This window comes from Cetorhinus maximus, chromosome 11 (assembly GCF_964194155.1).
Source record: "Cetorhinus maximus chromosome 11, sCetMax3.hap1.1, whole genome shotgun sequence".
NCBI lineage: Eukaryota > Metazoa > Chordata > Chondrichthyes > Lamniformes > Cetorhinidae > Cetorhinus > Cetorhinus maximus.
The window spans coordinates 57,330,815-57,354,529 of NC_135889.1; the positions used below are offsets into that span (position 1 = coordinate 57,330,815).

General features: G+C 39.9%; 1 protein-coding gene across 4 annotated transcripts in view; it reads left to right on the forward strand.

Annotated features, from left to right (window-relative positions):
* nfe2l2a (nfe2 like bZIP transcription factor 2a) overlaps nt 1-22,327 on the forward strand; it is a 30,789-nt gene extending 8,462 nt beyond the window's left edge. For all 4 annotated transcript variants that reach the window (XM_078552029.1, XM_078552032.1, XM_078552031.1 and 1 more), the window contains exons 2-5: nt 17,855-18,124; nt 18,326-18,421; nt 18,902-19,078; nt 20,552-22,327. In XM_078552029.1, the coding sequence (XP_078408155.1) occupies nt 17,855-18,124; nt 18,326-18,421; nt 18,902-19,078; nt 20,552-21,805 (1,797 nt within the window). In that variant the 3' untranslated portion in view covers nt 21,806-22,327. The remainder of the gene's footprint in view (nt 1-17,854; nt 18,125-18,325; nt 18,422-18,901; nt 19,079-20,551) is intronic.
* Nucleotides 22,328-23,715: the final 1,388 nt, after the last annotated feature.

Genomic DNA, 23,715 nt, shown 5'->3' on the forward strand with positions numbered 1-23,715 from the left:
GATGCTGTTGAGCTTGTTGAGTGTTGTTGGAGCCTTACGCATTTAGGCAAGTGGAGAGTATTCCATCACAGACCTGACTTGTGCCTTCTAGATGGTGGAAAGGCTTTGGGGAGTTGGGAAGTTAGTGATTCACCACAGAATACCCAGCCTGCTCTTGTAACCACAACAGTTTTACGGCTGGTCTAGTTAAGTTTCTGGTCAATAGCAACCTATAGGATATTGATAGTGGGAGATTAGGCAGTGATAATGCCAATGAACATCAAGGGGAGATGTTAATATTCTCTTGTTGAATATGGTCATTGCCTAGTACTTGTGTGGCATAAATGTTACTTGCCACTTATAAGCCCAAGCCCGAATGTTGTCCAGGTCTTATTGTAGGCAGGTATGGACTGCTCCAGTATTTGAGGAGTTGTGAATGGAACTGAGCAACAAGATTGCACTGCACTATGAGCACCATGCAAACACCAGCAAACATTCCCATTTCTGACCACCTCATGGAAGGAAGGTCATTGATGAAGCAGTTGAAGATGGTTGTACCTAGTACACTGCCCCAAGGAACTCCAGCAGTGACTTCAGGGGCTGAGATGATTGACCTCCAACAATGACAACCATCTTCCTTTGTGCCAGGTATAAACTCCAGGCACTGGAGAGATTTCCCCCGATTCTCATTGACATAAAATTTACAAAGGCTCCTTGATGTCACACTTGGTCAAATGCTACCTTGACGTCACGGGCAGTCACTCTCGCCTCTCCTCTGGAATTCAGCTCTTTTGTCCACGTTTGGACCAAGGCTTCAATGAAGTCTGGAGTCAAGTGGTTCTGGTGGAACCCAAGCTGAGCATCAGTGAGCGGGTTATTGACTAGTGCTGTTTGATAACACTGTCGATTTTGAAAATACATGTGGAATTTACACTTTAATTTGATATCAGTGTTGTAGCTGCACTGGAAAAGCTTGTCTAAAGATGTGGCTAGTTTTGGAGCACAAGTTTACAGCACTACAACCAAGACACCTGTTGATGTTTAATGGCGTTACCATCACTGAATCCCCCACTATCAACATCCTGGGGGTTACCATTGGCCAGAAACTGAACTGTACTAGCCATATAAATACTGTGGCTACAAGAGCAGGTCAGAGGCTGGGAATCCTGTGACGGGTAGCTCACCTCTTGACTCCCCAAAGCCTATCACCATCTACAAGGCATAATTCAGGAGTATGATGGAATACTCCCCACCTGCCTGGATGAATGCACTCCCACAACACTTAAGAAGCTTAACACCATCCAGGACAAAGCATCCCACTTGAGTGGCACCACATCCACAAACATTCACTCCCTCCACCACCAACGCACAGAAGCAGCAGTATGTACCATCTACAAGACGAACTGCAGGAATTCACCAAGGCTCCTTAGACAGCACCTTCCAAACCCACAACCACTACCATCTAGAGGGACAAGGGCAGCAGACACATGGGAACACCACCACCTGGAAGTTTTCCTCCAAGTCACTCACCATCCTGATTTGAAAATATATTGCTGTTCCTTCACTGCTGGGTCAAAATCCTGGTACTCCCTTCCTAACAGCAGCGTGGGTGTACCATCACTACATGGATTATAGCGATTCAAGAAGGCAGCTCACCACCACCTTCTGAAGGGCAACTAGGGATGGGCAATAAATGCTGACCCAGCCAGCGAAGCCCACATCCCCTGAATGAATTTTTAAAATGTTGTCGGGGCCCATGGTCTTCGTTGTATCTAGTGCGTTCAGCCATTTCTTGAAATCGTGTGGAGTGAACTGAATTGACTGAAGGTTGTTGATGGTGGGTACATCAGAAGGAGGCTTAGATGGATCATACAGTCAACAATTCTGGCTGAAGATGGATATGCATGCTTCAGCATTCTCTCGCTTGCTGGGTTCAGCCATCATTGAGGATGGAGATGTTCGTGCAGCCTCATCCTTCTAGCAGCAGTTAGATTGGTGAGAATGTGGTCAAGTAGGTTTTTTCCCTTTCCACAGGCTCAGTTGGGCAGATTTTTCTCTCTGACTCAGTGGTGATGCTACCTAGAAACCTCCCACCCAGAGTATGTCTGTGTCATTGCTACCCTCTGTGCTTCTTCCAAGTGGTTCATCAACTAAGGGAGAGTGGTAGGTTGTAACCAGCAGGAGGCTTTTTTTTCAATGTTGACCTGGTGGCATGGGTTTTCACTGGGCCCAAAGTCAATGTTGAGAACTTCTGTGCCTCTCCCGTACACCACTGCGCCACTGCCTATGGTGGGTCAGTCCTGCCTGTAGGACATAACACAGCCAGGGATGATGGAGTAGTCTGGGTTGTTGGCTGATGGGTGTTTAATTACAAGTTCTTGCTTTTTTTTCAGCTATCTCTACTGCTTGTTCATAAGGTCAAAGGATGCTAATTTTATTTAGTTCTTTTAAAAAGCAATGCTGTACTTACCACCGGCTGCTAAGAAGACTCCAGGAACAACTGAATAAATATTCTACGTATACTATTCATGTGATATTGAGCTTGCTATTTATCTCTTGTATTATCGAAAGACAGTAAATAAAAAGTGAAGAGCAGAGATGCAGTCAGCTGAGATTATTCTTGTGGAATACATCAAATCTTGTCCGGTGTTAGGAAGTGAAGTGACAGTAGAGATAAGGAATCTGTGTTTGAATTGCTTGCTTTTGAGGTGAGTTTAATTATTAGCAGAGCTCTTTACAACAGGCACAATCTAATTTAAATGGAAAATACTTGCACCTGTTTTCGGCTTTACTCTTCTCTTTTCTTCCCACTAAAGCAGTTGATCATTTTTACCAAGCAAACCTTTTGGTTTATTGAAGTAGGCGATGTATAATTAGAGAAAACTCTGGAAGATAATGGCGAGTTTCAACACAGTTGTGACTGTATTGACACCTTGCCACCCCATAATCAGGACGTTTACCTGATCCTCTACATTCAGAGCAAATACTCTAAGTTCAATAGATTTGGGCTATGTCTGTTCAGATAATTCAGGTGATATGATTCAGCTTTGGTGCGAGTGTGGAATGGACGATAGCAGCCACTCGATTTGTTCCTTTCCATTGACACAAACAGGAGGAGAAATTAGGTGGGGTGCACAGCAGATGGCCAAACTGATATCTCCTGTTTTCTGGCCCCACTGAAATTGAACGTTGCTCCCTAGGTGCCTTTCTGTTAGCTGTCCGTTTCTAAATACCAACTGCAGTTTTCCTGTTCTTAGCTGGTCTAATGTCTATCTTTTTGAGTGTTTGGTGAAGAAATGCTCAGATGATTAGTTGCTTTAATAAACGTCTGATCACACAATAGGTGTGGCAGATTGCAGTGTAATGTAGGGAAGGGCATTTTTTTTCAATTCCATGATTTTATAAATATGAAACCTAAATATTGGGCTTGTGTGCAGGTTGTTTTGGAGATGCATTTAACCATGTAAATATTGCAGTCACACAAGCTTAAACTTTTAGTTAAACCCGAATTTATTTGATTTTAGAGAGTGAAATGGAGAGCTGCATTTACGTAACATAGTTTAATATATAGCAATAATTTCAATGCAGCAAAACATGCCAAGGTGCTTTGCAGGAGCAATTTATCATTTAAAAAAAAAAGCTGACACTGAGGTACATAAGGAAATTTTGGTACAGGTGACCAAAAAATTGGTCAAAGGTAGGCTTTAAAGAGCATACCTGAGGTGCCAGAGGATGGAGGACTGCAAACGTTGTCCCATTATTAAAAAAGGGAGGAAGGGGTAGACTAGGAAATTAAAGGCCAGTCAGCCTAACATTGGTGGTGGGGAAGTTACTAAAAAGAATCATGAGGGTAAGAATATACCTGCAGTTGGAGAGACACGGATTAATCAGGGATAGTCAGCATGGATTTGTTAAGGAGGTCGTGTTTGACAAGTTTGATCTAATTTTTTGAGGAGGTAACCAGGAATGTTGATGAGGTTAATGCATTTGATGTGGTCTACATGGACTTTAGCAAGGCTTTTGATAAGGTCCCTCATGGCAGACTGATCAAAAAGTAAGAACCCATTGGATCCAAGGCAAAGTGGCACATTGGATCCAAAACTGGCTGAGAGGCAGGAAGCAGATGGTGATGGTACAGCGATGTTTCTGTGACTGGAAGTCTGTTCCTAATGGAGTTCCACAGGGCTCAGTGCTGGGGCCCTTGCTGTTTGTGGTGTAAATAAGTGATTTGGACTTAAATGTAGGGGGTATGATCAAGAAGTTCGCGGATGACATGAAAATTGGTAGGGTGGTAAATAGTCAGGAGGATAGCCGTAAACTGCAGGAGGATGTTAATGGACTGGTCAAGTGGGCAGAGCAGTGGCAAATGGAATTCAACCCAGAAAAGTATGAGGTAATGCACTTGGGGAGGGCTAACATGGCAAGGGATTACACTATGAATGGTAGGACCCTGGAAAGTACTGAAGATCAGAGGGACCTTGGTGTGCATGTCCATAGATCCCTGAAGGTAGCAGGGCAGATAGATAAGGTGATTATGAAGGCATATGGGATACTAGCCTTTATTGGCCGAGGCATAGAATACAAGAGCAGGGAGGTTATGCTGGAACTGTATAAAATGCTGGTTAGGCCACAACTGGAGTACTGCCTGCAGTTCTGGTTGTCACATTATAGGAAGGATGTGATTGCACTGGAGAGGGTGCAGAGGAGATTTACTAGGATGCTGCCTGGGCTGGATGGTCTGAGCTATGAGGAAAGATTGGATAGGCTGGGATTGTTTTCCTTGGAGCAAGTATGTTGAGAGGGTACCTGATAGAGGTGTATAAGATTATGAGGGCCATAGGTAGGGTGACTAGGAAGGCACTTTTTCCATTAGTAGAGGGGTCAATAACCAGGGGACATAAATTTAAGGTGAGAGGTAGAAGGCTAAGAGAGGAATTGAGGAGAAACTTTTTCACCCAAAGGGTAGTGAGAGTCTGGAACTCACTGCCTGAAAGGGTGGTTGAGTCAGAAATTCTAGTAACATTTAAGAAGTATTTAGATATTCACTTGTGTTGCCAAAACCTCTAGGGCTGTGGGCCAAGCGCTGGAAAATGGGATTAGTGTAGTCAGATCTTTGTTGACTGGTGCAGACACAATGGGCCGAATGGCCTCCTTCTGTGCTGAGGATGTCTGAGTCTATGAGTACCTTTAAAAGAAAAAGAGGGACACAGGTGTTTAGGGAGGAAATTGAAGAGTTTGGAGACTATACAGCTGAACGCAAGGCCGCTAATGGTGGAGTGCAGATAATCAGGGATGCACAAGAAGCCAGAAATGGAGGAATGCAAATGTGAGTGTTGGAGGAGATTACAAATATATGGCGAGGACATGGAGGGATTTGAAAACCAGGATGAAAATATGAAAATAAGTTTTGCCAGATCAGGAGCCAGTGTAGATCAGTGAGCACGGGGTGGTTGGTGAACAGTACTTGGTGTGATTTAGGACACGGGCAGCAGAATTTTGGATAACCTCAAGTTTACAAATGGCGCAAGGTGACAGGATAACCAGGAGAGCATTGGGAACAGTTGAGTCTGGGTACAACAAGACTTCCATGAAAGTTTAAGTAGCAGTTGAGTTGAGGCAACTGAAGGTGCTGGTGAATTTCAGAAGTGGAAGTAGCCTATCATGGTGATGGAAAGGATATAAGCTACTTCCACCTCCAACCTTATATCCTCTCCATCACCATGATAGGCTACTTCCACTTCCAACCCTATCATGGTGATGGAGAGGATGTGGGGTTGGAAGCTCAGGTCAGGGTAAAATAAGATGCCAAGGTTGTGAATGGTCTGGTTCAGTCTTACACCGTTTCCAGGGAGAGAGATGGAGTTGTTGGTGGCCAGCGAACAGATTTGTAGCAGGGACTGGAGGCAGTAATTTCTGTCTTCTCAGCATTTAATTGGAGTGGTCACTCCTATGCTGGAAATGTCTCTATGACTCTTAAGAGAGATGGTGCTGAGGTAAGGTCAAGTGTCTTCACCATACATATGGACCCTGATGTGTTTTCGGATGATATTGCTGAAGGGAAACATGTAGATATGAGCTAGGAGGGAGGGAGCCAAGAATATATTCAATAAATGTGCCAAAGGCAGCATTTGTGCCCTGTGATAAATAAGGATATTGTGAAAGTATTACAACGTGTTCTCTTTTTAAAGAAAAAGTTAACCACTTGTGAGCTGATTTCTGTTTGTTATACTGTTTGCTGTGTCTTAGTGCTTCTGTGTACCTATAAATAAACCTTTATAAGGCTTTAGCCTATACATTAGGCTGATTGCAAGATATTTTTCATATTTAGACTCAAGAATTTGGACAACGTGAACTCCAGTGGTCATTGCATCAATCGGAAAGGCAATACTGATTTTGGGTGTGCTATTTCAGACATGAGATGTATAGAGTTCAGGTTTTGAATCTACTTTTTCACCATGAATGTATAACAAAAGTGTTTGGATGAAAACAGAACTTTAATACTAATCAAATTAATTTGAAGAAATATACTGGAAATCTTTGCTGTAGAGCAGACTCCGTGCTGATTTTTCTCCACTCTTCCATCTCTTTCCACCCCACCAACCCTTTCCTGTGGCCGTTGACACTTGTTGGTGATCATCTTCCAATACCTGGTCATTCTTCATCTTGAGGCTAGATGGTGCAGATTCATATTCTCTTTCGAGTAGCGGTTATTCAAAGTGATCAGAAGAGATACACTCTTATTTTTCCCTTCCTTCAACACAAGGCTTGGGCCCAATTGTAGCACCTTTGCCACATGGTACAGACTGCAGATGGATCCTGGGATCTGAAAACTGGCTTAGTTACAAAGTATTATTTGTTGAACCAATGGGGAAACTCCAGATAGATTTAACTAGTTTTCTGGCTGTTGGGTTGAAAATACTTCACTTATGGAGCTGCAGCCTCTGCATTTTATTTTATATTAATTGTAACTAAAGCAGCTAAAAATGTCACAGGTGCCTTTCACCTCATGCATGAGGTACTGTACAAAAATATTAAATTGTGGCAAGTAAATCCATTTGAATGTTGAATTGAAACATTTCTATATGAACCTTGCCATGGCTGTGTACTTACACGATGAATGTGGTAAGTTTGAAATATCAGATATATAGCAAGTATAAAAACAAATTTACTGAAATCTTCAAACACATTTATTGCTGCCTGCAGATGAGACTTTTTTATATCTGTTGTCGATACACTACTTGAGCCAAGAAGGTATCTTTGTTCCTGTAAGTATCTGAGCGTCCTGCTATTGTGGGAGTTGCTCACTGCTCAATATCCACTTGTGCAATGGTACAACATGGGGGTGGAACAAAGTACCCTTGTTACCTGAACAAGATATCGGTCTTTTGCACGTCTCCCTCGTGAACTGAGTAAACATGGTTTAATCAAGCCATGCGTGAATTATTGAGATGCTTTATTTTACAATAAAATAACACACAAAATAGTTGTACTGCACTCACTTAATTTAATCCACACCATTTACCTATGTGTATTCATACAAAACAAAGAATAAACCACATTAAGCCATGTCAGTGGGTCATCTTACTTGACTGAGAGACCATGGCTTCTAATTACCAGTCAACATTTTTAACGTCTTTGCCTCAGTGAAAACCATCACCAGCTTTCCCTTATGCAAACTTGACTACCTACCCTCTGTCTTCCTGTTCCAAAAAAAAGACCTCCTATTCTTTTCTGGCTTTTATTTTTAACCCAAGAGTGGAATTCACCAGCCTAAATTGGAAATCGTCCATGTGGAGTTTGAATGAAAAGTTATTGCAGCAATTCTAAGTGACTGTTTACTAGAATGTTAAATTATCTTTTGCCGTCAGCATGTTGCCTTCAGCACGGTTTGAAATCTAATCTACATTTCCCAGCCCTGATGTCCTGTGATCTTAACCTCCTGTTAGGTTTTTGGATTTCTGACTATCCTAATAGTTTGTTACAGTTCTGAATATTAATGTAAATAGATTGTTGGGAGAAAATGTTTGTACCCAGCATGTGTGAAACAATTTTAATTTTCAATTTGAAGGAGAATTATGAAATTGGATTAGATAACTGGACTAGCCACAGGAATACTGTGTCTGCAAGAATAAGCCAGAGGCTGGTAATTCTGTGGAGAGTAACTCACTTCCTGACTCCCCAAAGCCATTTACAAGGCACAAGTCAGCAATGTGATGGAATACTCTCCATTTGCTTGGATGTACAGTTCCAACAGCACTCAAGCTGGCAACATCCATGATAAAGCAGTCCATTTGAATGGCACTCCATCCACCACTCTAAACATTCTACAGCAACTTGCCAAGGCACCTTCAAAAGCACCTTCCAAATTTATGACCTCCACCATCTAGAAGGACAAGGGCAACAAACACATGGGAACACCGTCACCTGCAAGGTCCTCTCCAAGTCCCATGTCACTCTGACTTGGAACTATATTACTGTTCCTTCAATGTTGCTGGGTCAAAATTCTGAAACATACTCTCTAATAGCACTGTGGGTGTACCTGGACCCAAAGGACTGCAGTGGTTCAAGAAGGCAACTCACCAACTTCAAGGGCAAATAGAGATGGACAATAAATGCTGGCTTTGCCATCAACACACTCATCCCAAGAACAATTTTTTTTTAAAAAGCATCCATTTGTAAAACATAGTGAGATTATAGATCTACCCTGTAAATGTATTTTGTATATATGTTAATTTATCTTTAAATTCTAAAAGCATCTGATATCTAATATCTCCTTACATGACACATTGTCAAATGTTTGATAATATTCCTGTAAAGCACCTTGGAACATTTTATTAAGTTACGAGTGCTATATAAATACATGTTCCTGTTCTTATTGACACAACTATTCAGGGTTATGAGAATTACTAAGAATACAACTGATGTGCCACTGCCAGTTGATCAGACTTATGAAGGAGCATTCCTGTTGCCAGACAATGGTAGTTTTCAGTTTTACTCTCATTGGTAGCAGAGCCTGTTAGTACTGTAAGTGTGTCACTAGAGGCAGGGGCAACTAAAAACACAGCTAGCATGGACTGAATCACAACATTCAACACCAAAACAAGGCAGAAAAGCTTGTGAAAACTTCCACTAATAATTGGGAAAGGTTTACACCTCCATGGATTGATTGTATACGTGTGATTGTTTTAAAGTGGATCTGATTGCTGTAGAAAGTCCTTCATAATATGAAATAAGAAGATGCTGTAGCAGTGTGAATGACAGCTGAAATGGCAACATTTGTTAGAAAGTGGTTCTCCCAAATAAATGTAACATCAGTTCATCTTCTTGGTAATTCTCATAACCATGAATAATTGTGTCAACAACAATAACCTATATTTGTAAAGCACTCTTAAAATAGTAAAATGGCTTTTAGACTTTGTATCCCAATATTTATTCAGTGCTACTAAGAAAGGGTAATGGGAGAAATTTCCCAACAAATCTGGAAGTAAAGACTTTTTAATGATGTGCACGATTTAATTGGATGACACCTTTTAAATGTTTTCTGTAAGTTTCCTGCCTGAAAGTGGAAAGACGGTGGTGTAGTGGTAACGTCACTGGACTAGTAATCCAGAGGCCCAGGCTAAGAAGTGTCCCCCAGGCTGGGGACACGGCTCAAGTCTCACCATGTCAGCTGGTGGCATTAAAATTCCATTAATAAAATCTGGAATGTAAAGCTAGTCTCAGTAATAGTGACCATGCAACTATCATCGATTGTGATGAAAATTAATCCGGTTCACTAATGTCCTTTAGGGAAAGAAATCTACCATTCTTACCTGGTCTCGCCTACATGTAACTCCAGATCCACAGCAATGTGGTTGGCTCTCAACTGCCCTCTGAAATGGCCTAACAAGCCACTCAGTTCAAGATAATTAGGGATGGGCAACAAATGCTGGCCTTGCCAGTGATGCCCACATCTCATGAAAGAATAAATAAAAGGTGGGGACGGATCGCAGGAGTTTGCTGAGGCGTAAGGAGGGAGGCTTGTTGTGTCAACAGGAAACATCACCTCCTCCTGGCCCATAAGTGGTGCTGCAAATGCACTAACGTTGAGGGTACAGCCAGCTCTTGCCTCCTTTTCCTGCCATTTAAGATTTGTGTCCCATCCACCTTCTGAGAGCCAATTGGTTGCTTGCCCCAGACACACCTGGAGTTCGAGCTTTAAAGTACTTTTACTTCCCACTTAACCCAAACCCATCCAGCCTCAGGAATTAAAAGAACCCCCTATGTCCCTTATGTTCAGAGCTGCTCTGAAAGTTTGAGGCTTACACAGGTGGAATACTTGTCCTGTTTCTGCCCTGTTTCTCTACAGTAAATATTCAGGGACAACCCAGTGCCCTCTCACTCCTCCCCCCGAACCAATAGCGTTTAATATATTGTTGTCATCTGTTAGGGCTGTTGAGAGTTTGCTTCAGTTATGTTCCCAGGTTGGACATCCAGGTATTTCCAAAGAAGTGTCCTTTGTCTGATCCTGTTCTATTAAAATAGTGATTTCCTTTCACCCAGACTCAACTTCAGAGGTAATTAATACTTGACTTAATAATTGCATCTTAGCACACTAAAGGATTGATTATTCACATTGTAAAATAATATTCTTAAATGCATCATCCATATTCTTCCCTGGATATTTGGGATGGTGGGTGTTTTTCCATTACATAAGAATGTAGTAAGTGCTGTGAATCCCAGCAGGTCTTCACAAAGGTTTTGTACAATAAGTGAACACACTATTAGCTGTGTTCTGTTATGAAGGTTCATTCCTGTGTGCCAGACACCACTGAGGTCACTTAGATAATTTGCAGCATTCATGTCCTCCGGATGACCCAAAGCACTTCCTGGTTGATGAAATACTTTTGAAGTGTCATCAGTGTTATAATGTAAGGAAACATGGCAGCCAATCTACACGCAGGAAGATTTCACAAACAGCAATAAGATGTGACCAGATAATCTGTTTTTGTTAGCTTTGGTTAATGGATAAATAATGCCCGGGGCATTTGGAGAATTCCAGGCTCTAATAGTGACATGGGATCCTTAATGCCAACCTGACCATGGATCTTAATTGAAAGATGGCACATCTGACCCTGTGCAGCACACTCTCTGTACCACGCTTAAGTGTCAGTCTAGATATGTGTTGAAATCTCTGGAGTGGGGCTTAAGCCCGCAACCTTCTGACTCAGATGACTGTGCTATTACTAAGTCAAGTCTGAGGTAGCTGTGAATATGTTTCTGAAAAGAGTCCAGGTTGTGTACGTTGACTGCAATTTACATGCAGTTACATTAGAACAGATTTACAGTTTGAGTCTTTTACTTCAGTTTGGCTTTAAAAGTTGGTTAAAAGTTGGTGTGTCAAAAAGGACAGGTATGAAGGTGTTAAATTTGCAGATCCAGATTTATTTAGTTATTGAGTTAATCAATTGAAGAATGTCAAAAAAAACCTTGAGTTGAACAGGAACTCCCAAGTATTTAAATTAACATAAAATTTCAGAATAGAGGAGAAAAGGAAGTTGAATGCACTTGACTATGGTCTGAGAGTTTTGCCTGAAGACCATTTTAATTCTGAAAAAATCAGTTACGCTGTTGCTGTAGTCATTATTATCATCAGACTTAATGTAGCAGCTGATATATTTATATTTTCCTTGTGTAAGTATGGTGTTTTGTCCTCTATTGTGTAAACTATTTTTATTGTCTATTCTCTTTAAAAAGAACTATTGTCTCACTCTGGCTTACATTCTCCAAGTGAGGCAGATATAGGTGTGAACAATGTTCTAAATAACTGCACTTTTACTGTTACTTCAACTTTATACATGTAGCATTTTCTGAACCTGGACTAGTGGTTTCAGCCTTCATTAGATTTTTTTAATATCTTCTGCATCTTAACTTTTGTTACTGTGAGTGACAAAGTAACATGCGGCAGTCAGAGAATCATAGAAATTTATAGCACAAAGGGAGGCCATTTGGTGTGAGGGTATGCCACAGTGAAGTCAACAGAATTTATTGTGTTATTCTTCTTGATTTTTGGTGAACATTGTTTAGTTAGGATTCCATAAGTGATAAAATATTAAATTCCTGGAACATCTAAGCTGTGGGGAAAAAACGAGACATTGGAGCTGTAATCTTGTGAGAGATTTTGGAGATTATAGCTAAAGCAAAAACAAATACATTTATTTGAAATATTACTAGGCCAGTAAAGTATATGACAATGAGTGTTATACTTAGGTTATATAAACTGCACTTGGAATACTGTATCTAGTTTTGGTCTCCACATTTGGCGATGGATAGTAAAGCATTGGGTGTGTGTTGAGGATGTCACTAAACATGGATATATTAGCGAAAATAGTCTAACTGAGTTAGTTACCCACTTTGGAGAAACATGGGACAAATGTAGTTAATGACATAAGTTGTGGATATCGATACAGACATTATTGTAAAATACATAGGCCTGAATTTTCCCGTCGGCGATTTGGGGGCGGGGCCCGCTCGCCGAGGGGAAAATGACGCGGGATGACATCAGGAGGAACCCCCGACGTCACCCCGGTCCCTTTAAATTTTTGGGAAGGCGGGCGGACAGCGAAATCAGCTGTCCGCCTGCCAACCTGTCAATGGCCAATTAAGGCCATTAACAGGCTAATTAAGATAATTAAAGACCCTGCCCGTCCAACCTTAAGGCTGGCGGGCAGGCCAGGAGCCCCAGCGGGCTTCTGATGATGCATGAAACCTCATCCACTGGCGGGATGAGGTTTCATGTCCGTTTTTAAAAAGTCTAATAAAGTTATGTCATTTTTATTAACATGCCCCATCTCGTGTGACATTGTCACATGAGGGGGACATGTTAATAATTTTTTAATTTTTCTATTTTTTGACTTTTCTTACCTGTCACTAATCTCCCTGAGACAGGACTTTGCCTCGGGGAGCAGTGCGCTCTATCGCGCACATGCGCGAAACAGCGCACTTTGACAGATGGGGAATCCCCCCCGCCAACCACACACAGAAAGCACTTAGCACTTCCTGTCGGGCAGGCCGCTGGGCGGGCCTTAATTTGCCCGCCCACTCAAAATGGCGGCAAGCCCCGTTTCGGTGGTGGGGGTCGGCTGTCCACCCGCCGCCGAGCCGGTGGGGCCCGCCCTCCATCCGAGGGCAAAATTCTGCCCATAGACAAAAAGTCATTGATGGCAGGAAGTATCTTTTGCAGAGAGTTGTCTTGTTTGCAGTTTACTGGTGAATATATACCTTTTTGTTGGTGTCTTTTTTAAACTATTTCCTAAACAATGAGGATGTTTGGGTCTTTTGTTGGAGACATGGGTTATTTATGCCTACCTGCTCCAAAAATGAAGGGAGTGGCAAGGCCATAGAGAGATTTAAATACAAAATTGGGAATTTTAAATGTGTGGCCAGTGCAAGTCAATCAAAATGGGTGTGAAGAGCAAGCATGTGATGTGGTTTGAGGAGTGAGCAAGAGAGTTTTGGACAAGCTGCAGTTTAAAAAAACATAGGAATTAGGAGCAGGAGAAGGCCACTCGTCCCCTCGAGCCTGTTCCACCATTTGATAAGATCATGGCTGATCTGATTATGGCCTCAACTCTCTTTTTCTGTCTATCCCCTATTTGATTCCTTTGTCAGTCAAGAATCTATCTAACTTGGTCTTAAAAATATTCAATGACCCAGCCTCCACTGCTCTCTGGGGAAGAGAATTGCACAGACTACGAAGCCTCTGAGAGAAAACATTTCTCCTCTTCTTTGTCTTAAATGAGAGACCCCTAAACTGTGTCTCCTAGTTCTAGTCTCTCCCATAAGGGGAAACATCCTCTCAGCATCCACCCTGTCAATCCCCCTCAGGATCTTGTATGTTTTAGTAAGATCATGTCTCGTTCTTCTAAACTCCAATAAATACAGGCCCAACCTGTCTAATCTTTCCTCATAAGATAACCCGTTAACCATAGAAATCAGTCAAGTGAACCTCATGGGGATGGATGGTTGGAAGCCAGCCAGGAGAATTTTGGGGTAATAGTCTGAGGTGACAGAGGCATGAATGAGGGTTTCAGTGATGTATGGGGTAGTAGCAGTTGTCTTTTTGAAGGTGAAAGTAGGAGGTCTTTGTGATGGAGAAGATACGTGGCCGAAAACTCAGTTTAACTTTGAACAGGAGACAGAGCAGTTGTGAATGATCTGGTTTAGTCTGAGTAATCAGACAGAGTAATCCACGTGTTAATGGCAAGTGTATGGAGTTTGTGATGAGTGCTGAAGACAATGGTTTCAGTTTTCCCAGTGTTTAGCTGAGAAAAATTATAGTTCCACCAAAACTTTGTCAGACAAGAATTCTGACAGTACAGAAACAATAGGTGAGTCTAGCAAGATTGCGGAGAGATTGGCCTGTGTCATCAAATATGGAAGCTGCCACTGCCATGGAATAAAGTTGAAGACGATTTCCGAAGACGACTTTTTATCCTGAAGCTAGCCATTATTATTTGTCTTTTCCACCAAGTATCAGTGATACCTCCTGGGGTTGGGTGCGGGGGTGGAGGGGGGCTAGTGAGGGACAGGTCCATAAGATCGCACCACTGAGCAAACTGGGTGAACGTTGATGGAGGCTCTTTCTAACCTGTGTCAAGTGTGGCTCAGTTGGTAGCACTCTTGGCTATGTGTCACAAGATTCTGGGTGTCCTCTTCAGGGCTTGAGCACAAAAAACAAGGCAAGACACTCCAGTGCAGTACTGTGGGAGTGCTGCACTGTCAGAAATGTCGTCTTACAGATGAGAAGTTAAACCGAGGCCCATTTGCCTACTCGGATGTAAAAGATCCCATGGCACTATATTGAAGAAAAGCAGAGAAGTTATTCCCACTGTCCTGGCCAATATTTATCCCTCAATAAACATCACAAAAAAAACAGATGATCTGACCATTATTACATTGTTTTGTGGGAGCTTGCTGTGCACAAATTGGCAGCCATGTTTCCTACAATACAACAATGACTACGCTTCAAAAGTATTGCTTTTGTTGTAAAGCACTTTGAGATAACCAACGGTCATGAATAGCGCTATACAAATGTAAGTCTTTATATGTTTGTGTGGATTGAGTAGACTTGTGGGTTTTATTGCTTCTCTTTCTATGTTCCTTTGGATGCATTGTTAGCATCTTTGCAAATTCTCTCCCTTGATTGTAATGAAAATGTATATGAGGTGTTCAGTTTGAATTTCTTCCTTTCTTAGGTTCGTTAAAGCCCCATTGTCAGCATAGGGAGTAGCTTGTTTGTTTGAAGGCTAACGATCAGACATGCTTCAGAATGTAACGGACAAATTCTAAGAAAATTTTGAATATTAAGCAGTAGGTTATACAAAAATGTTACAGGAGAAAGAGCTTTTCATATTAATCATGAAAGGTTTGCTGTGACTATCGGAGCCAAACGCATCATTATAATTGTTATTAGAATGTGGGCAATTTTTGCATGTTTATTACCCATTACTGGTTGCCCTCTGGCCATGGAGCCAACCCCCTGGTGTAGGACTGGAGGTCCATACTAGCTAGTAGGGTAGGGGTGGCAGATTTCCTTGAAAGGCATCACTACAGCAACAGTTTGCATTTATATAGCACCTTCAATGAATAAAATATCCCAGAGCACTTTGCAAGAGGATTAAAAACAAAATTTGATATTCAGCCAAGTGATCAAAAATTTAGTCAAAGAGTTAGGGAGAATTAGAGAGGTTTAGGAAGCAAGTTCCAGAACTTAGGCCCTTGGAAGACAAGGTGCCAGTGGAGGAATGAGTAAAATCAGGATTTTAATAAGTGAACCAATTGGAATTTAAACACCAGTCTGATAACTTTCAAGGTTATCTTCCTTGGTGTCAACCCACAGCATATCAGGTTTATTGAATTTAATTTCACAACTGGCTATGGTTGGATTTGATCATTCTCTGGTATTTTTTGCCTTATATGGGCTCTACTTGTGATATGTAATTTTATTTAAAAATAATTAGGTACCAGAATACTGCGAGCAGTTGCCTAGAAAACAGATTGCTATACATTTCTGTGCTGTTTCTTGGCTCTTTTCCATCTGGGGTGGTGCAAGAATTTGAGGTCAATTCATCTAGGATGTGTTATCATACACTGGCTTTCAGACTGCAATGGTAGAGGCCTGGAAAAAGGTCAGCTGACCTCTCTAATAGGTGGGAACAGCAGTCGGGGAATAGCTCAGATCTAATATTGTGCTGCAGCTTAAGTTGGCAGGGATGTGCAGAACAGGTATCTGTTGCTTGTTTTTCTCGGCTCTTTCCTCCTTCCATCCTGGAGGGTATGCAAATCAACTGATTCTTGTGGTTACAGGGTTGAGTGGGCATTTCCCTAGTGAACTAAGAGACAGTCGGAACACTGCCTCTCTTCCAGTAAGATGATGCAATATATTGAGCAATCAAGGAAATGAAGATGCCTTCTGTTCAGGCTTTCATAATACATGAATTGTCTACTGTTTCCTTTTAGCTGTAAATGGCAAGGTTTGCTTTAGAGCATTGGCTTACATAAGAGGAATGGGGCACAGGTGAACTGTAAATTGTTGTGTATTTTTCATTAAAATGCTTGCCTCATGTTCATCTTAAACTATTAAATATTTATTGCATTCATTTTAAAGTTTCCAATTTTTTTTGCAATGCAGAATGGTTGTTTTATTTTTAAAAACTTGCAGTGAAGTTAAACAGGAATCAGTTACTGTAGTGCTCACAGGACTGTGTTTAACAGGGGTACTTTTGGTCACCCTGGTGACCACGTACTTGGAATACAAAGGCAGCTTTTGTATTCCATGTGTTATAGCCCCCCCCCCTTTTTTTTCTAAAATGACATACTCTCTTTTAAAATATTAATTAATAAATAATTGCTATACTTGCCTGTCAAATCAAGTACTGAGTCTAGTGGCAATTTAAAAATGCCACTCTGTCAGCAGCTTTGAAATTGTCTTTTTTTGCAATAGGTTGTATGAAAAAGGGTAATTGACTTTAGAGAGCGTCTGAAAGAACTAGATCTGACCTTTTGTATTTGAAGTAATGTAAAATGCCAGTTCCTTATATTAATTTCATTATAACTGTTCACATGTAGACATATCAAGTGCTTTAAGTTAGGAGCTAATTGCTCTCTGCTCAGAAATGTTGGCTTTCAATAATTGCATACCGCATGTGTCTCTTTGCCTTCTGCTTTCACCAAAAAGAATTGTTAGTTCTTGCTTCAATTGAACCTTAAAATTAATGGCTGTCTGTTTCATTCCTTGCAAAAGCATACTGTATGCCCTTGGCTATGGAATCCTGGAGTCAAATTTCAGACTTGTTACATATTTGAAATTAAGAAGGCAATACTTACAGCTTTCTGATCATTTGAAAAAGTAGAAAAAGTTATAAAACTTAAATCAGTTACAATATATTGTGACAACTTTTGCACGTACTGTCAGCCAAAGCAAGAAATAGCTTTATTGGAGTTCATCACCTAAAAATGATGCAATTTTTAAATGTTTATAAATGACTGAAATTCTTTGACACAGTTGTGCATTTGAGCAGGACTGATTTTTGTTTGAGTCAGAAAATCAGTGGTATTTCTAACTGATGTACTACAAGGCATTCAGGCTTTTTATTTTGCTTAGCAACCAACACCTAGCCTTAGCTTAAACATAGTTACTAATGTAAATTCTGAACTAATCCTTTGTATCATGGAGGAGTGTGAAATGAAATGGTTAAGTATTTCCACCTAACCATCAGATTGATATATTTATAACCAACCTCTGGGGTTATTTATGTATTGTATCTGTGACGCAAGTGCATTGGTGCAGTTCACTACGGCACTTCTAATTTGACTTGCATTTTTTTTAAAACAGAACATTGATTTAATTGACATCCTGTGGAGGCAGGACATAGACCTTGGTGTTGTCCGTGAAGATTTTGATTATAACTACAGACAAAAGGAGTATGAGCTAGAGAAGCAGAAGAAACTTGAGAAGGAAAAGCAGGAGCAGTTGCAGAAAGAACAAGAGAAAGCTCTACTGGCGCAGCTGCAGCTGGATGAAGAGACAGGCGAATTTGTTGCCATTCGGCCGGCAAAGCGCAGTGAACCTGAAATCCCAGGAGGAATTACAGAACCTGCACAGGTACAAAGACTTTAATAGCTCTGTATGAAGCACAGCTCAAGCCTGAGGAACTACTTTGCTGTTCCACTAGAGCTTTATGAAAACTAACATTTAATTCTTATAGATCTCTAAATATGTACAAAAACATCATATTAAACTTTATTTTTCTTCTTCCCCAAATATTTATACAAAATATTTGGTTGCCGGCCAATTTTAATTTAGACTGCAAAGACAACAGAGAGAGATGATGGAGCTTTGTCGTTTGATGAATGCATGCAGCTTCTCGCAGAGTCATTTCCATTTGTAGAGGACATAGAGGTGAGTATTTTTATTATTAGTCCTAACATCTAACTGAAAATCCTAGAAAGGTGCTGTGTGTTTGCTGGGCTCCTAATATTTATTTTTATAATCACTGTGTATGAAATTTTGAAAATGTTAGTTCCTGTGGTTACAAGGCTTGTGATTTTAGTGGCCTTGTGAGAACAGGCATTCATTTACAATTTGGATGTTTCTGAAATAAGTACTTTGACTATCAGGTAGATTTTATAAAAATGCAAAACTTTTATTCTAAAACCGATGGATGCACAACAGTGTTATCTTCTAGTTCTACTGTTCCAGTCATAAAAACTGAAATAACTGTGGGAACTTTTGAGGAAATGTGACCATAGAGATTCAAGGAACCTAAAGAGTTCCTCTGAGATATGTTTGCAACATAACTCAGGAAATGTAGAGTTTACAGTAAGGGTTGGGCAGCAACAAAGAGAACTTTTAAATTTTAAAAAAAGATATTGTTTCTAGTCTCGTACAGTCGCATTTGAACCTCCAGTTCCAGCTCAGACCAGTCCACAACCAATGTCTCCTCATCAGACACCGCAAGGAACTACTTCGATCCTTCCGTCCTCAGCATCAGAATCAAACTCTTTGGAGGACCTGGAGCAAACCTGGCAAGAGCTGCTCTCGATCCCAGAACTTCAGGTAAATACAATAGCTGAATTCAGCACGATATAATACAGAGGGAGCATGGATGTAACAAACACCCAAAGAATTCAGACCTGTAATAAACCATTTGTTCACAGAACAAACCAGTCATTGTCTCTGAGGATATTAATCTGAAATTCAGGGTCCAGCTCTGTTTTCTTTTTTCTACAAATGCATATTATGTGACCTTAATTTGCGTGTGTGCGCGCCTAAATGCAGATAACTAGACATTTTAAATAATAAAAGCTTTCATCCTGCAGAGTGTTTCTAAATTTGATTTGCAGGGTTTAATCATAGTGTGTAAGTACTATTTGAGTATAATTATTGCCTTTGAGACAATCTATTGAAAGGAGGGGTAGGGGGTGAGGTGGTTATATATAAACTTTTACTTTCCTCTAAGTTACAGAAGCTACATTTTATTATGAAAGTTGAGACCATACCAAATTTAATGACAGCACAACAAGTATAATTATTTAAAGGGGAAGGAATGTAAGAGAACAAGAAATTTTCTGGATTTATATTTAGTCGTTGTGTCATTCATAATAACTTTTCAACATTTAGAAGTAGGTCCTGGGAAAATCTTCAATACTCCAAAGTGATTCGAGAAACACATCTGTTGCAGTAAAATCACACCGAGCACTGGCTGTCGGTGGCTTTTTTGCATTTGCGATAGAAAACTTTCCACTCCTTCATTACATTAACATCACCAAACTAATACAATCAAGTTCTTCTAACATTTAAATTTTTTAAGCTAAATATTTATTATATTCTTAGTATCTTTAACAAATGGGCATTTGTTTGAGAATGTGCTTGCTTCTTGCACTTGCCCTTTTAACTAAGACTACATGAAAGTGATCTAATTACATTATTATACTCTCAATTTTATTTTTGTAGATATTTATTATAACATTTCAGGCAGTTTCTTATTTTCCCTTTGAAAGTAAAAGCTGGGTAAATATTCAGCCTGCATGTGATACCATTTTTTTGCTAACTTTTTGATTAGATGGAGCCTTACCCATGTAACTTCCTGCATTATTTTCTGCACTGACAGTACAGAAACAGGCTCTTTGATCCAACCAGTCTGTGCAGGTGTTAATGCTCCATGTGGCCTTCCTCCCACCACTTTTCATCTAATCCTATCAAGATGATTATCTATCCCTTTCTCCTTCATATTTTTATGCAGTTTCCCCTAAATGCATCTATGAAATTTGCAACAACTATGTGGTAGTAAGCTGCACAATCTAATTACTTTCCCAGTAAAGAAATTTTTCCTGAATTTATTAATGTAGTAACTAATAAATACAATATAGCTATGGTCCCAAGGTTTAGTCAAGTGGAAAATTTTCTCCAAATATCCTGTTAAACCCTTTCATAAATCTTAGACCTTTCAGACACATTCTTAATTTATTTGATAAAAGAAGTGAAGGTAAAGCTTGATCCTCATTATATGTTTGCACTTTTACTCTACAGTGTTTGTACATGCAGAATGAGAATGTTACTAATATTGGATCTACAGGATATACTTCCAAGAGTAGAACTTCTGAAGTGCAAAGTGACAGCTACAGCCTCAGTACAACTCTGCCAGCTGACCATATGTCAGGCAGTAACACCAGTTTTCTCTCTCTTTTTGATGGTCCCTATGAAGAGGTAATGCCACCTGAAAGCCACACACTCTTCCAGTCCAAAACAAATGCCTCAGATAGCATGAACCTTTCATTCAGTAATAATCATTTCAGTGACCTGCTTTTCTCTACACCTCTGAATACCCAGAGAAGTAGCAATATTTCCCAAGGTAACAATATGAATGAATCACTTACTAGCATTCTAGATGATCCTCTTCTTGAACAAATCAACATCTCTCAGTTGGAGGTGAATAAAGATTTTGATTGTAAGCAGCCACAAAATTTGCCTGAGATTCTTGATTCGGACTCTGGCTTGTCAATGGGCTCAAGCCCTGGTGGAGCCTCTCCAGGTAATTCAATGCAATCGTCCCTTTGTGGAGATGCTTCTCATGGTTATAGTGATTCTGACATGGATGACATGGAAAGCAGTTCTGGGAGTGTTCAGCATGAATTTACTGAGCTGTACCCAATGCAGTTTCAAAATGACAGTAACTATCAGGCACCCTCTCTTCATGATCTTACACAGTCAAATGATAGCCTGAATCTTTACAACAAAGGACCAAAGGATGATCTGCCCGTGGGTCCTGGTCACAATAAAGCCCCATTCACCAAAGACAAGTATTCAAAACGAATGGAAGCTCGGCTCACAAGGGATGAGCAGCGGGCTAAAGCACTAAATGTCCCTTTCTCTGTCAAAAAGATTGTTAACCTTCCTGTTGATGATTTCAATGAAATGGTGTCCAAGTATCAGCTTGGTGAGGCCCAGCTTGCTCTCATCCGTGACATCCGTCGCCGTGGCAAAAACAAGGTGGCAGCTCAGAATTGCCGCAAGCGCAAACTAGAAAACATAGTGGGTCTCGAACATGATCTGGATCAACTTAAAGATGAGAAGGAGGAGCTTCTGCAAGAAAAGGGGGAGCATGCAAAAAATCTCCACCAGATCAAACAGCAGCTGAACAATCTGTATCATGAGGTTTTCAGTATGCTACGAGATGAAGATGGAAATTCGTATTCTCCCAGTGAATACTCACTGCAGCAGACCAGCGATGGCAGTGTATTCCTTGTTCCAAGGAGCAAGAAACTTGAAGTAAAGAGAGAATGAAATTCCAAAGGCTTTGTTTTATTGGACCCTTTTTTAAAAAAAACCCTGAAACTTGTGAAATGCAAGTTTAAGACTTTCTTTTTTCATATGTTATTGAGTCTCCTATGCAAAAGAAAACTAACTAAAGCTATTTTTAATGGCTACTGGTGGCTTAGAGATGAAACAGAAGTTATGGCTGTAAATTGACTCTATATGATATTCCTTTTCTCCAGTGTTGTTATTTTGATTATTTCTCTACTGCTTATCACATCTTTTTTCTATTAGTGTTCCTGTATAGATTTGTAAATACTGCACATTTTATTTATATATGCAGATATCTCATTTGCTATTAAATTGAAGATCTTTCATAGAATTAAAGATTGTATTTTAGTAAGCTAATGTTTCTTCTGTTGCAAGCACAGTACTTGTTTTTTAACTTTATTACATTTCAAAGTAGATAAAATGGAAGAATTGAAAATATATTATGATTTTGTTCATTTCCTTTGCTTTATATAGAAAAAAAATAAAATGTAACTGCCTTTATGCATCGCAAGAGTGTTGACTAGTGTTATGAAAGTATGGCTTCTGCAACTTCAATATTTACACAGTAAAAATCCAAAAACATGTTCCAGTTTGGATCTATTTCAATGATCGTGTAATTGCTGATCTCCCACATGTCATTTTCTTATCCTAGGTAAATAGTCCTGTATCTCCTAGAGTCCTTTTTCTGGTCAGACATATTTTAGACTCTTGTATAATTGTATTCTCTGCACTGTTTGCTCTAGTTCTCTGGAATTGTTTTATGTTGATCCTTCAAGTCACTGAAAAACAGCCTGTTCTTTCCATGGAGAATTAATGAAACTGAGAAGAAAGACTCACTGAAAGTTGTGAATAGGTTATGTTCCCACTGCTTTGTTTTACCTTTTCAGCGGATTACTATTTTGGAAGTCTTTTTATAACTCACTTTAGTGGTATTTATGTGTAATTTAAACACTGGTTTGTGGGAGCTGAAAATCAACACTGTGACTACCTGAAAGTAAATAAATCATGTTTTAAGACCAGACCCACATACCAAAATTGGCTCCCAAAGACTGACTTGGATAAAAAGCTGTATATAAATTTAACTATGCAGTTAAATAGTTTAATTGCTGAGCATATGCATTTGAATACTCTTCACTTTTGACTATTTCTGAAAGCCTCTTAAAACATATAGCAAATGGTAAGAATAACATCAGATTATCTAGAAGATCCTATTTTCTTTTGCACATTCTTGCACATATTGAAACTTCTACAACATTCAAGGATTTTTGAGTAGACACTTGATTGATTATCTTTTCAAATGATGTAAGATCAACCTGCAAAATTCTGAGGCTAGGAATTTCCTAATCAATCAATCAATCTCCTCCTCGGACTCGTTCTACTGCTGTAACTAGTCATTTTTTCTATACAATTCTCACTCTATTGAATATTTTCATTAAGTGGATTTTTTAATAGTCCGCTATATACAGGTTTAAAATATAAAAGGATTAGGCCATTCAGCCCCTTGAGCTTGTTGTACAGCTCAGCTATGATCTAATTGAATAGCACCTCAACTCCATTTACCCACTGTTGTTCCATATTTATTGATAAACATACCTAACAAATTTAACAAACTGAATAGAAATCATAAAAACTTTGAAGCTTTTCAGTTTTTTGTATGAAACTAAATAAATAACCATAAACCTCAATCTGAGGAGAAGAAAAATGCAACTAACTATATGTAAAGGATTTTTATTCATGCAACCACGGTACAGTAGATGCATAGATGTCATTCTGGTATTTGAGGGACACATTTATTTAATTCCAGTGGTTAGAAATATGCAACACCAGGGAGACCCAGAAGAATGGGGATGGGGGTGGGGGGCCTGCACAACTCTATCCTGAGACCTCTT